This window comes from Sceloporus occidentalis, unplaced genomic scaffold (assembly GCF_023333645.1).
Source record: "Sceloporus occidentalis isolate IW3139 unplaced genomic scaffold, rSceOcc1.0.p SCAF_73, whole genome shotgun sequence".
NCBI classification, from domain to species: Eukaryota; Metazoa; Chordata; class Lepidosauria; order Squamata; family Phrynosomatidae; genus Sceloporus; species Sceloporus occidentalis.
This window is the reverse complement of record NW_028317053.1, coordinates 3,917,344-3,933,027: the sequence shown is the minus strand read 5'-3', so window position 1 is coordinate 3,933,027 and position 15,684 is coordinate 3,917,344. Positions and strand designations below refer to the sequence as shown.

Sequence of the window (15,684 nt, the reverse complement as noted above, 5' to 3'; positions counted from 1 at the left end):
GGGGGGGGGAGAAAATGGGAAGTTATTAGAAACATGCAAGATGAATGAAAGGGTATGTTTTCATTGACTCACTGCCTTCATGTAGGCAATCTGCAAGCTATAGAGCACATCTTGGAGTCCTCCATATTGAGGCTCCTACTCCTATCAGCCTCAATATACGTGATCAGTGGTCAGGAATATCAGGGCTACAAAAGCCAAATTACAGCTTCAGAACACGATGATTAATTAGATCTTGCAAACATTTCATCAGTGATTGTAGTTCTTCTTGGTGAATATATAAAGTGATATTACCCTAATTGAATTGGAACATTTTGTGTCATTAATAAAGATCTAGACAAATATTCAACCTTCCTAAGAAACATGACTTATCCATGATTAATGGAAAATAGAAAATCAGTACCCAGATATTGGCAGGAAAATAAGCTTTGAAAGAGTAGCAAGCAGAGCTTGCTTATATGAGTCTGGTGAGTTTTCTTTCAAAGATTCAGCTTTCCACTTTAAACAATTAACTCAGATTATGAGAGATCAGTCTTTCAATCATGCAGTTGCCATAATTTTAGCTTCCTGACATGCTACTTACTCTCTTGAACAAAAGATCTTTATAAAGTTCATACTCTTGCCAAGATGCATTCAGTGCGAAGGGTACCAATTTGGAAGACATGGTATTTGAGTAGTCCATATTAGTTGCTGCCATGCCTCTACATTCCAGTTACCCAGTTTTGATTCCACTTTTGATTCAAGGTCTTCCACTTTGATCCTTGCAACTTCTACAGTTGTTTTTAATGCATGTGTGAGACCAGCAGCTGTCCCAGATTCCAAGTGTTGTATGTCAGCAAAGACTGTACAGAATTTCCCCTCTCATACCTGATGTGGGACACTTAAGACAGTTGCTCAGCTGCTGACCCCTCAGTGGAGCCATAAGCAAGTATGATAGTAAAGCGAGGTTTTGGACTGAATTCCTTAGTTACTTTCATGGCCTGAGGAAAGCCTTTTATTGTGTATGTTTGAAATTGTTTAAATTGAGGTTAAAGCCATGTCTGGCTTCACAGTAACATGTGGTAAAAGTACCATTCAAATTAATTAGTTATAGTTATTTTCAGTTTTGAAAAAGTGATCTTTCTTCATTACTTAAAGGTAACTAAAACAGTTATTCTTTAGTTAGTTACTTTAAAGACACATAAATAATGAGACTACTACATACACCCTACTATAAAAATAACTGAAGCACAGTTGTAGTTTCACTGCAAAGGGGGGGGGGGGGTTATCCTTTGATGCATTATGTTACAATTGGCTATTCTGGGGAAAAACATAACTACAGTGAGTCCTTGGTATCCTCTGGGTTTTGTTCCAGGACACACACACATACCCCGGATACCAAAGGTTGTGGATGTCAAGTCCCATTATTATATACGGTGGCATAGTAAAATGATGTCCCTTATATAAAATGGCAAACACAAGCCTTGCTTTTGGGTATTTTTTTTAAAACCAATTGAATCTGTGGATGCAGAATCTGTAGATATTGGGGGCTGACTGTAAAATTTGTTACTGTGAAAACCAGTGAATTACAATTAATTTATTTGTAACAAATGACTTCTAAATTCTGTTTAGCCTTTTGCATCAGTAGACTGTCATGAAAATTTATTAAAATATATCTAGGGTTTCCAGGTCTTGATGCCTTGCCCCATGGGTCATCTCCAGGTGGAAGGCAAGGTTGCAGATTCTTGGGTTTTAGCAGGTTCAGGTCTGTGGAAGAGGAAGGGGCTGTGTGCAGATCTCCAACTCACTTAGGAGAGCAGTAGCTTGCTCTAATTAACAAGGCTTTGTTCATTCCTTGTAAAGACTCCTCAGGAGGTCCATCTTTCTCCTCCTCCCCGCCGCTGTGGGGTGTCCTTGGGGCCCTTTGCCGCTTCCCCGCAGCCCGAAAAGCGGCGGATCGGGGCCTCAGCGGCTGCCACTCTAGACACTGAGGCCCCGATACAGTGGGGAAAGGGGCGGGTGCAGCCCGCCCCAAAGAGGCGGTCTGTAACCCGCCTATGTTTATTTGCACATTGCTCTGTTAACAGAAAAGCTAGTACAAGGCTATACAGCTATTACCATCTCTGGGCCTTTCAAACTTAACACTCCAAAATCCACCAAACAGTAATACCTTTATTGGGCCAAGCAAAAATGCACAAAATACATTATGCAAGCTTTCGAAGCTTCACTGGCTTCTTGATCAGGCAGAAGTGTTAAAAATTATATACAAGGGGGAAAATGATAATGCTAGAGTGACAGGCTTACATTTTGTTATTATGTTGTTTTTGTTGTTGTCAGTTAAGACAGTCTAGAGAGATATCAATGCAAGCAGAGGCTACTCCCCTCTTTGGCCTTGTGGGCACTAGGAGACACAGAATAGTAAAATTCCAGGCAATAAAATGACAACTCCAATAGCAATAGAAATAGTAACTCTGCTTGAGATCCAGGCTGTTTCTGATCTATGTGAGGCTACACACCATTTCTTAGGCAGAGAACAATGAATTTCTCAAGAAGCATTAACAGGTTACTGTTTTTTTTTTTAAAAAAGGAAGTTAGCCCAAACCTTTCATCCCCATAGATGGGTGACAGGGTGAACAGAAAAGTGTTATGTAGATGCCACTTCAGTGATGCTTGTTTTAAAAGAGTACTTTAACAGGACTTTTTCTTCAACAACTATGTGTGGACAAATTCTTCTCACATACCAAGATTAAGTCCAGTGTGGCCAGTAATCCCTTACCTGAAGGCCCCAATGAAGCAGCTCATTGGACTGGACTACTAGTGAGAAATTATATAGGCTACAAATCCCATACCCTATCCTATACCTTGGAATTAGCCAGACTGAACTCAGTGGATTTACTTCTCAGTAGAAAGGTACACACCCTCCAACATTTCACAGATGAAAACTAGCACATGTGTGCCAAGCAGTGAGTGTGGTGAAGATGACAAAAGTTATTATTAACAAACAGGGAGGGGCTGCAACAGTCTGCTTTTGGCTAAGTCTACAATTTGCTTTTGACAAGGGCAAAATTCTTCCCCCTCTTTCCCATTCTGGGAATCAAGCTCAGTCGGCAGCAAATGAAGTAAGCTGAAAACAAAGTGGAAAAGTGGGAGGAGGAAAGAGAAACTGGGACATTTTACAACTGCTTAAAAATTAGGATGACAGAGGATTAATTGGGATTGTCACTACCAAATCAGGATAGTTGGAGGCTATGAGGATATAGCAGGGAAGAGAAATCTCCAGCCTCCAGGCCTAATCTTGCCAATTGGAGAAAGTCCATGCACATCAAAGATAGCTTCTTGGATGAAGCAATGAATCGATGATGTCTGGGATGTGACCATGTCATTCGATGTCATCCAGCCCAGGGAAGGGTGTCTTTGTGTCTAGGGGAGGATCATCTGCTTCTCTATCCAGATAATGTTGGATAGAATTGTGGATATTCCACCCCCCCACCCCGTTCCATTTTCTTTCCTTAGTGAAAGATGCAGTAGACAAGTATCAAAATCCTTTTCCCCATTCTTTTATAACTGCTTTTTTCTTTTGAATAAGGTTTTTAATGCTTCCCCAGGGACCTGCTTCAATGGCATTTATAGAAAATTATGTATTCTATTCAGAAAAGACCATCCTTTTAAAACATTTCTGAAAAGACACCTTCTTACAAAAACTTTGAAATTAGCATCTTTGTTCATTACCATCCTAATTCTTTTTCCTCTTTTATGAGTATTGACATTGACACTTGACATTGCTTAAAAGTAACTAATTATTTCACAGTTTGCTTCATTTTAATTTTTAAGTTGTTTTAAAGCCTAAATGGATAATAATTATAATATATATATAATATATATTCATTTGCACACATGTAGTGCCTTTTTTCTTTTGCAATTAGATCTCCTATTAAATGGGTAACTGATAATACTGATGACTGAATTTGAACTCTTCTGCATACAAGATACAAAGCTTATTAGAATTACAGTGGGATCTCATCATAGAATTACCATGGGACCTCACCATCTGTGGGCTTGCCATCCGTGAATTTGAGCATCCTAGAATGGCAAGCACTGTTGTTCTCAATGGTGGCACCTAGTCACCCACTCAGCTAACTTCCGCTGCCTGGTTGACATGACGACCCTGGTGGAAAAGCACTATGTGCCAGGCCTGGATCCACAGGGCATGCTGCTCTGGGCACTGCTCCCTGGATGACCATCCCGTACTGCTACCTGTCCTCAGAGACCACACTCCTTCCTCCTGCCACTGCCACCACCCCTTTCTGGACCCTCTGCCACCACTCTTATGTGGACCTTCAGGACTCAGCCAGGACTTGGTGTCTAGCCTGGTATACTGCACGCTGCTGGTCACTATTGCTCTGCTACTGCTCTGCTCCCTGCCCCGGCCCAGCTAGAGGTCTGAGGCTGGGAGCTGATGCTTGACTCATCACCCCTGCCTGCCTACCTCCTCTGCCTCCACCTTCCATTGCCCTACACAGTGGATGGGACCAGTGCCTAGACCACCTTTGACAAGGCCAAGTGGCAGCTGATGGTCATTCTGCCCATCCTAACAAAGCCTGGCCCGGCCCAGGGATGGTCCGCAGAGGCAGGGATTTGCCACATGAGCAAAACCCTGCTGCTCCAGAGGAGGAGAAAGAAATGAAAGTCTTGTCCCGCCACCTGCGTTGTGTTTCATGTTTTCTTATAGGGACAGTGGGACTTGAGGTCCCATGTTTTTTCTTATCCATGGGGGAGGAGGGTCTGGAACGGATCCCCCACAGATATAAAGAGCTGACTGTATATATGAACCCCAAATCATCATTAATTGGTTAAATCATCATGCAAAGCAATATAACTTGGAATCAGCCCTCTGTATCCACAGATTTCTTATCCACAGATTTAACTATCCATGGCTTGGAAATATTTTAAACAACATATATATTCAAAAAAGCAAATCTTGATTTTGACATTTTATAGAAGTGATACCAATTTATTTTTGTTGTATCAAGTCCTGGAACCAAAGTACAGCAGATACCAAGGGCCTACTGTATATTTAAAACTGGGGTTGGAAAGTAACACTACCTGAGAGAGAAAAACTTGGAAAGTTACTTTTTGGGCTACAACTATGTCAAAGCAGAAATACAATAGTATTTTGTTAACTCTTTGATTACAAAAGTGACCCCTGAGGCATAGTTTCTCCCAGTCTCTGTCTTTTTTTTAAGGTAAAGTGTGCAGATACATGTTCGAAATGATCAAAATTCCATGGTATGGGCTATAGCCTGGAGAATGTTTGATGTTCATCTGAAAGTGTGGTGTAACACAAGAATGCTGTCAGATTCCAAACTAGTGGAGAGGCAGTGATGACTAAAATGTCTTTGTTTATTTCCTTGTTTATTTCCAGAGCAGGAAGGAATGCAACTTTAATCTGAGCAATTCTTTTAAATGAATTGAGGAAGTAAATCATTGGAAACCAAGGCTGCAGCTTATTTCTTAAGTTCCAGCTCCTCCATGCACACCAAAAGAAAGCATATATTTGAAAGACACTTGATATCCCCTGATTAACTGCACAGCTCACTGGAGTCCCAAAAGTATGCCGAAAGCATCTAAGCTTAATCCAGAAGGATTAAGCGCTATGGCAGAGTAACAGCAGAATCATATGAAAGATCTCCTATTTCCCCTCTTGCTTCTGGTGAATATTGTTGGCCAAAACTGTATATTTTTCTAATAGTCTTTTCTTTTGTGTGATTTTCAGGGGTTTGAGTCCAGCTGTTGCAGAGTTTAATTTATTATTAAAAGCACATTCTTTAGAAACCTACGGTGTTGATCCACATCCTTGCAAGGTAAAGAATTTATTAATGCAAAACAAACACTCCCCTGCCTCCATAATCATGTTCTGATCCAGTAACATCCCTCTGCATATCATTAGACATGTGCAGCTCCCTATGTGCAGCAGAGCTCACAGTGAGGAAAGAAATATCTGTATGCAGAGCAGCCCAAGCTTTAAGGAGAAGGGGACTTACACAGAGGGCTGGGTCAATCTGTTAGAAACACCTGTATGTGTAGTGTATATGTGAGGAACACATGCCCCTCTTTCTGTGTACTGGATTACAACTCCCATCACTCCTGGCTGATAGAATCATACAATCATAGAATCATAAGAGTTGGAAGAGACTGCAAGGGCCATCCAGTCCAACCTCCTTCCATGCAGCAAATCTAAATCAAAGCATCCCTGACAGATAGGCGGGTTATAGACCGCCCATTTGGGGCGGTCTGGACCCGCCCCTTTCCCCGGAGTATCAGGGCTTCAGTGGCTACACTGGCAGCCGCTGAGGCCCTGATCCGCCGCTTTTCGGGCTGCGGGGAAGCAGCAAAACGCCGCTTCCCCGCAGCCAGAAAAGGGGTGTCCTTGGGGCTTCAACTGGCGGCGGGGAGGGGGAGAAAGGGGCCGCTTGCAGCTCCTTCCTGGTCCGAAACGGAGCTCCTTCCTGGTCCGCGGAAAGGGTGCCCTAGGCGCCCTGCCGCGGATTGAGGATGTCACGGCCGCGCCGCCCCGTCTAGAGGCGGCGCGGCCGTGACGTCCTCACGGCGGCGGCCATATGGAAGGGCTGCCGCCGTTTAGTGCGTGATGGGCACGCACTAGGGTTAGGGAGGTGCGGAAGCACCGCCCTTTTGTAACCCTAGTGCGTGCTCGTCACGCACTAAAGTGTCGGTATGTAACCGGCCATAGTCATCCAGCCTCTGTTTAAAGATCTCTAAGGAAGGAGAGGATGATGTAGATTGCAGTCCAACAACATCTGGAGAGATATGCATTCCCCACTTCTGGTGCCATGCAATGTACTACTACTACTACTACTACTACTAATAATAATAATAATAAATTTATTTATATACCGCCTTTCCAAAAAGATCAAAGTGGTTTACAAATTTACAATTACTTTGAACATCCTCTTATTCTGTTGCACAATAATAGAATTTTTGTTGTTTTAATATACAGTATCTGCAAGCTAGCTATCTTGTAGAGAAAGGTAGATGGATCTGCATTTGGTTAACATAATAATAATAATATATCAAATAGTATAATATAAAACTACCCATAGTCAATTAATTTTTAATCACTTCTATGAAAGCTATAATACTATAATACTATTCTAGTGTACATAAAAAAGCAGTTTTGCATAGGTACTGTAAGATGCATAATTATCCCTTGATAGCAAACATGGCCATAAATAGAGACCTCCTATAGAAAATATGTACTTAACCTTAAGTGTGTCTGGTCCAATGGAACTAAGCCAGTTTAAGTGCTAGAATGCTAATTTAAATGGTTTGTTGATACGTATTGTAATAATTACATGGTACTGTACCAGACAGAATATTGTATACATATCTGTAGATTGATGATATTTCAAGTTGCAGGCTAAGGTCTGAAGCAGAAATTGGCTCTGTAATGGTAGCGTGAGGTCTAGTTGAGCAATTAAGGTAAAATCTGTGGGTGCTTTAGCCCTTCCATATCAGTCTTCCCCCCTGCCTTTCTCCCTACCAGGGCTCTGAAACTGTAAATGATACTTTTTCAGCAAAGCTAAAAATTGAGAGAAAAATGGTGTTGGGCTTACAGGGGTATTTTACATGGCTAAGTGCTTTGGCTGAAGCATTTGTCACATTTAAATAGATTTAATAAATAGGCTTAATTCTTGGTGCTCATTAGGATGGAAGAATCACTCAGTCAGCCTTTTGGGACCATATTAGATCAGTTTCAGCTATGTGCTTTGCAGATGCAGCCCACAGCTCTGTGGAAAGACATCTTTATAAGAGCAGTTTCCACATGGTTGGGAGTTGGATCTAAGTTCACTCTAATGAGTCAAAACTGATCTAAGCTAAAATCCAACATAGTAAATATGAAGAAAGCTACTCCCAGACTCCTAAGAATGATGTGGATAGACAGGTTGGAACTAATTAGCAATAATATGATTGGCTACATCTCATCTGAGTTAGCGGAAAAATCATGGACAAAATTATTATTACTATGAAATAGTATAATATGCCTATTAAGATATGATGTTCCTCTGTTAGTGCTGTCCTGTTCATCACTTCAGAAGTATATATGAATATGCACTGATAACAATGACAGTAACAATAAAAACAATAATAAAATCTTTTTAGGTAATACAGTTGGCACTCCATATCCACAGATTCTTTATTCACGGATTCAACCATCCACACCTTGAAATAGTTTTCAAAATATATAAATTGCAAAAAAGCAAACCTTGATTTTGCATTTTATATAAGGAATACAATTTTACTTTGTATTTAATGGTACTTAAGCAGCCACAGATTTTGGTATAAATGGAGGGTCCTGGAACCAAACCCCAGTGGATATCCAGGGCCCAGTGTGAATTTTTGTTTTGTTTTTAAATATTGATTTAAAAAGAAATTTATAGGAACCACCTTCAGTTAGAGGACATACATATTTTCATTCAATATACTTTATGTATAATTGCTCTCAAACTCCCTCACCCCATGTTTCTAATGTAAGCTTTCCTTCTTTTTTCTTCAAGGATTCCACAGGGACCACAACATTTTTAGGATTCACAGCCACAGGTTTTGTAGTTTTCCAGGGAAATAAAAGAATTCATTTGCTAAAATGGTGAGCTGCTACTCTGAAAATTATTTTTAACTTTAGAATATAAAGTTTCATTTACTCCTTTCCAGAATACTTAGTTTGGAAAGCAGGGTTCATTCCCATCCCCACTTCCACCCCGAATTAGTATTGTGTCTACCATGCTTTATGTATATATATTTACCTAGGAACTGAACTTGAGATATGCTTCTGAATAGACATGCATAGGAATGTATTATAAATGAAGCAAGATTATTTTGTCTTATTGTGATTCCTACTGGATAGTAGTCTACATTTAAAATAATTTTGGGGCCATTCATTTCAGTTTCAGGACTATATGTTAGGGAAACAGAATTGTCCAGTGATACCAGATGACAACTTAAGCCCCAGCTCCTAAATCACTATTGAGCCTGGGTCAAGGGCTGCTGCCACACTGTAGAATTAATGCATTTTGACACTGCTTTAACTGCTATGGCCCAGTGTTACAGAATCCTGGGACTTGTAGTTTGTTGTGGCACCAGAGCTCTCTGACAGAGAACACTAAATATCTCACAGAATTACAAACCCCGGGATTCCATATCATTGAGCCATGGCAGTTCAAGCACCATGAAACTACATTAATTCTGTGATGTCGATGCAGCCGAAATCTAGTAGATCCCAGTCAAGACATCTGATTCCATGCCTATGAAACCTACATGCCCAGCTACCAGGATCTGGACCCCTTCATGCTGGAGTCTCCCAATGAGGTCAGAGCTCCCATTTTGAAACATAAGCACCTATTTAAAACATCCTTCTAGTAAGGTGGTGGAGCCTATGCAGGGTGGCAGAGGCTAAAAAAACCAACAACCTTAGTTCATCTCCAGCTTTTATTGGAATGAGTTGCCTACCTGGAGATAACTTTTTTCCTTTTTTCTGTATTGTGCCCTGCAGTGTCTGAGCTAAAAGCAAGGCAAGATAATTTAGCACATGGCTGCAAGGAAGTCATTCGCCCAAGTATTGTGTGTATGTGTATGTGTGTATAGTGGAAGACTGGGCTTCTTAAGGCATTATTTACAAAGAGAAAAATTGGTACAGATCTCTGCCCTCCAGATTAATGGGGGTTACAATATGCATTGTTACCTTGAATAAAAGGAATGGCAAGAATATTCGGGTGATTCATAATTTTCTTTATGTTCTTTGGGAAGAAAATAACACACACAGTACTACATTTACTCCCTCACTTGCTAATATGCCCAAAGAAAGAATGAGTCTTTACTGCTGCAGCATCAGGGAAACTCTGTATCTTTAAAAATTTAGTATATTGTTTGCCACATATGCCCAAGACTCTTCACAGTTTGTGGGTAACATTATCCTGCCATTTGAAAATGAATCCAATTTCCTGCACGGGCAAATCCACTTTCACATGAAGCATTGAATCTGCTTCATCTTCTTTTCTGCTTATGAAAGTGACCTTGATACCTAAATGTAACTTGCTGAGTTAAAATACATGGGAGCTTAATACTGTACAAAATTCTGGATGCTCAACATTTTGATACATATGCAATACACTTTCCTTGTGTCCAGTCATACAGGGATATAGTGAGAGCGTAATCTCCTTAGTGTATGTGTACAGAAGCCTCCCTGCCCTGAATAGGATTGATGCATAAGCAACTGAAATTATCACTTAAGAATAACTCATTAATTAAAAACACTTCTGTCCTTAACTTTTTACTACAAAATGGAGCTTCTCCCCAACATAACTGATTACTATTGCTGTATTGTACACCGTTACCTTGAGTATGGCCTACTGAACTCAGTGGAGAGTTGAAGTCTCTCAGGCTTCATCTGCACTGCAGAAATAACAGTTTGATACTGTTTTAACTGCCATGGCTCAGTGCTATGAAATTCTGGGATATGTAATTTTGTTAGAGATGTAGTGTTCTCTGCCAGAGATATTTTGCCATAATTAATTACAAATCCCAGGATGCTATAGATTGGAGCCATGACAGTTAAATTGGTGTCAGATTACATTAATTCTGCCATGTGGCAACAACTTACCCTAAGCCTAATTATTCTTACTAGTAAGCAAGATGAACTTCTTGTGACTTACTGCTGGGTATACTTGTTTAAGTCTGGGCTGAAAATAGAAGGACCAGCCAAAGATGTTTTAAGTGTTTTAAAGTATAAAGATCAAAGTTTTAACAAGAGGAATTACAGAAAGCACACACAAACGATGATTGCGTTATTTAGGGTTTTTAACAAAATCTGCTCCCAGACAATGTATTCATTCTCTTTTCTTTTCCAAATATCTATATACCAAGAAATAAAAATATCCTGAGGTATAAAGAAGACCTCATAAACTTAGTTTCACTTTGCCTCAGATGAAGCCTTCTAAAATGTGTTTCATCTTTTTACCATTTCTAATTTATACTGTGCCCATCATGCCACTCAGGAACTTGACGAAAATTAAAATGACGTGACCCAGCCCACAGGCTTACAATCCAATTTTTAAAGATATGTAAAATCATAGCAGTTGAAGTATATTGGATTGCTCTGTTCATGTTATGCTGTTGGCTTTAATAAGTTGTGTCCTTATTATTTGTAATGAAGAATTCATTCAGCTTGTTCTCACTGTTTTTGAATTGGCTAAATTTGTATGAAACTGCCAGATTTTAAAACTGTAATCTATTTTCCTCATTCAAAGGGCTTTGTTTTTATAGGTCTGATGTCTGCAAATTAAAGTTTGAAGGGAAGACATTCTATGTGATTGCAATTCAGAAAGAGGTTGGATATTTTATATTTTTGTATTTTCTATATTCTAAAAGATTTTAATTTAAAATTTTGGTGCATCTTCTGATGGCTAGTATGTACATTTATTCCTGCTCCTACAAAATAGGTTTCTGCCTTGCGTACTGGAACAGGCCACTTAATGTTTATGAATAAACTCAGGAATTCCATTACAGAGCGTTTAGAAAAATTGCAACTGAGAAATATCTATGGAATGTACATGTGCATAGAATGTATGGATATGAATGTAGGGAATCGCAAAGCATTGTTTTTTGGAATCCAATGTTTTGTATTTTCATTATTTGACCTATTTGGAATGGATAGAGTTAGGGCCAGAACTCTTTATAGGAATAGAACACCAGAAATAAAATAATTATAAAATTATTATTTGTTTGATTCATGTATCTGTTGCTGGGACTTCTTAATGCTCCTAACGTCCAAAACACACTGCAGAAATAATCCAGTTTGAAACCATTTTAACTGCTCTGGCTCAATGCTAGGGAATTCTGGGAACTGTAGTTTGGGAGACATTTAGCCTTCTCTGTCAGAGATCTCCAGAGCCTCAAGAAATTACAATTCCCAGGATTCCCTAGTACTGAGCCAGGGCAGTTAAAGTGGTGTCAAACTGGATTATATCTGCAGTTGCTTTGGACCTAAATTATCTCAGGTTGGAAAAAGAGGGAAAACAAGTAAACAAAAGAAAGGAAAAACAAAACACCCCCTCCCTCCCCGAAGGCTAAGACTAATGGTTGGGTAATGTGGAAGGAAGATTGAAGTGGATCAATAGAGGTAGGGGATACAAGAAACCCTAAGATTTGAGATCTCTGAAGAAACTTGGTCTTCAAAGACCTCTAGGGCACAGGTTTTCAGTATACTAAAAGGAACAAGGGTCTTGCCACAGCCTAAGTGTGATTCATGCCCTTAAACCATCCAAGTGTCAAGTCAACATTTTTCTACTTCTCTTTAATTTTTCATTGAATGTGTAGAAAAAGGCTATGTTGTCATTCCATACCTCTACACCAGCAGCCTGCAAGCACCTTTGGAAGTGTGGAGTGGAGAATCAGGCATTTTACAAGTGAGCAAATTTATTATAATTCAATAATATGAAGAATGTGTACATGAGCAGAGAGCATGAAACAACTAAAGTGTCTTTTCATGTTAAATGATGAAGTTATAAAGGCAATATGTACTTTGATTCTTTTGCATATTTGCTTTCTGAAGGCACATCCAAAATATATCATTCCACATTAATTAGTTTGATCCCTTTGAACTGGAAAATAAAAAAGGTTATTATTTATAATAATGTTAGGTTAAGTATATTTAAACCTCAGCCTTCAAGCGCCAAGCAGAAATATTTAAAAATACATACTAAAATACTCTTAAATTCATGGCAGAACCATCCCATACATTGGACAATGAAACATTCTAAATTTGCCTCTCAGCTACACTAATCTTTCCTTGTTGAAGGAACTCAGGATTCTGCTAATCTGGTTCTGAAACTCATATGTTAAAGAATTATGAAATTATGTCATGAATTAAGGGAATGAGTCTCTTTCAAACTGGAAATAGCTAAGTTGTATGGATAAGAAATAATAGTTTGGGGAACAGCATGCATTTTGTACAGTGCAGTGACATAAGTCTTTCAAAACATACAGATAATCCAAAGCACCTGAAAGTCACAATATGCACTAACATATTGTTGGAAAACATGCTGTAGTCATGATCATAGGACACCTACTGATTTGAGTAACCCTAGATCTTTCACGTATCATTTCCTACTAACATAGAACTACACGTGTCATGTCGCCTATGCCTGAGCAAGAAGCGTTTACATGGGTATCAGGTTTCCCCCCTGAATGAGCACATTTCACTTGTGACAAGGATGGGAAAACATTTTTAATCCAGGGCCTGAATTCTAAGTTTGCAAGCACTTGGGGGCCATCTTAGAGTAGTTGGTATGGTTAAAAGCATGAAGTAGGCCCAATGACAGGTGCAAAGCAAAGTGTGTGTGAACAGGTATTCATTTTATTCATATGGACATATTCTCACCAAGCATATCAAGCTTACCTCAATTCTGTTATGTACCCATCTTGCAGACCTGCAAAATATTGCTCATTGCCATGAAACTACTTTCTAGCTTACACACAGTTCATTTCCATTCAGGGAACTTTAAAACAAGCTATATAAAGCTGATGGAAATTGTGGGACATGTTAGCAGCTCTCACAAGTTCCCAATTCCTGGCCTAGGAAATGTGTCAGAAGTGACCCTGGAACTGGAGTGTATGAGTATGTAGATATGGTTTAAAGAAACCTGAACTGAATTTAGGAGGACAATTCATGTTGAAGTAACACTCCCTGTGGACTGCTTTCTCTGTAACTGTTCCCTGAATGCTAGCTGGCCATTGAACAGATTCATAATGAAACATATCATTAAAAACTTTTGAAGTCTCCTTCAAAGAAAATTATTTTCTGCACAGATTACTTGCAGTTACTCATCCATGCTGACTCAAAATAATATAGCAAAAGCAAAACAAACTTTGTGTGTGTGGTAGTAGTGCTGTTATATGTCATTTTAAAACTTTAATACTGTTATGTCTTTTTAAAACTTATTTGAAGAATCTAAATACCTCTGCTTTGCTTTCTGCTGAAGGTATGCAAAATCAAGCCAAATCAAGACTGTGTCCAGTAGCAAAATATTTTTTAAAGGCAGCAGGTTTCGATACAGGTAAGGAATTTTTGATCCTAGTAGGAATATTACATGTTAGTTAAGTATTGTGAACTGGATGGGTGAGTGCTATTAATAAAAACCTGGACCCAGTTCTGATGATTAGTTCCAATTAGAGTAGGTCAGTTAAATCAGTGGACAGATAATAAATGTCCTTTAGTTAGGACTAATCATTTGATTTGGATCTCAGATTCCCATCTGAAATCCTACTAAACACTGGTTGTTGTCTTTCATGAAAACCTTAACATGAAGAATCTTCATTAGTATGGTGGATTAATTATTCCTAGGTACCAATCAGTACATTCAGATCTTCAGGTATGGGTCTTCTAAGAGTAGCCTAAGGTTGCAGGTTTTCAGAACAGAGAGACAGAACAGTCAGTTGCCAGCTCAAGACTAGATGCAGTAATTGACATAGGCCTATGTAAGGGCTGCCTCAGTTCTCATGAGAAGAGGGCCTCTTGACTGAGTTCCAGGATTCTGCAAGATCTGTAATCTTGTGGGGACCCCAAACCTTTAAAATATCACAATACTAAGCCAGCCTTCATGAGACAAGGAAGTTCACCAATGTGAGCATGGCACTCATCTTGGTGTGGAATGGGAAGAGCAGGTACCAGCTGTGCTCGCAACAGATGGATACTGAGCATTTGGTATGTAATTACGACCCATTACTTGTGCTAGCTGCTAGTGATTGTCTGTTGTGGCTTTTTTGACCCCTAAATATAAGGCTTGCCATACAAAATGGTATACCTGGAAACTTGAGGGTAGTCCTGTCATTCTAGCTAAAGTGGATGGCTTCTAGAAAAAAAGACTTTATAATTGTGGTACCCCAGTTGTAGAATAGTCACCTCAGACTAGTTCATATGTCCTCTACTTTACTGTAATCTGTAACGTACTATACTTTACTGTACTGTACTGTATTTTACTGTACCTAATGACTTTTGTCATTGGGCAAAGACTATTTTGTTCTTGTGTGATATTGCACTACAGTTTGAATCCTGGTTGATTAACTATTTAATGCTGATTTTTCTGTTTTTAGTTTATTATGGCTTGGATCTAGAGATAAGTGAAATATGTTCATGGAAAGATAGACTGTTGTTCTTTTATCTCCACTGCATAATCTGCTGTTGCCTCAGAGGATGGTTACCAGTTCAGGAGTTTATAGGTCAAAACCTGAGACCTAGGATGGCCCCTGATAATTCCATTAAACATTAAGAATTCAGTGCCAAAAGCTGTTCTTCACAGCCTGTCATTCACACACACACACACACACTCTTTCTTATTTAGAAATTAAGACAGAAACCTTAGCTGAAGGGGTCCCCAGATAATCGTGAAAGGAGGGGCTTATTCATTCTCACTTACATAAGGAGATGAGATAAGGCAAGGAACAATTAACCTAGCCTTGATTTTAGACAGAATGTGGATGTAGAGCATAGTAGAGGATGAGCCTAGGATCAGCAATGACTGGAAGAGAAAAGAGAGGCTAAGTACATACTTGGACCCTGCCACCCCTGCTCTACCAGCTGGACTAGAGATTTCCACATAGTCCTTTCCTTTTGCAGGGGCCTGAGTCCACAAAACTGGC

General features: G+C 39.5%; 1 protein-coding gene across 5 annotated transcripts in view; it reads left to right on the top strand.

Moving 5' to 3' along the window:
* LOC149286021 (FERM domain-containing protein 3-like) overlaps positions 1 to 15,684 on the top strand; it is a 150,060-nt gene that overhangs the window by 114,849 nt on the left and 19,527 nt on the right. For all 5 annotated transcript variants that reach the window (XM_089494511.1, XM_089494509.1, XM_089494510.1 and 2 more), the window contains 5 exons: positions 5,750 to 5,837; positions 8,550 to 8,638; positions 11,311 to 11,374; positions 12,364 to 12,452; positions 14,028 to 14,102. In XM_089494511.1, the coding sequence (XP_089350637.1) occupies positions 5,750 to 5,837; positions 8,550 to 8,638; positions 11,311 to 11,374; positions 12,364 to 12,452; positions 14,028 to 14,102 (405 nt within the window). The remainder of the gene's footprint in view (positions 1 to 5,749; positions 5,838 to 8,549; positions 8,639 to 11,310; positions 11,375 to 12,363; positions 12,453 to 14,027; positions 14,103 to 15,684) is intronic.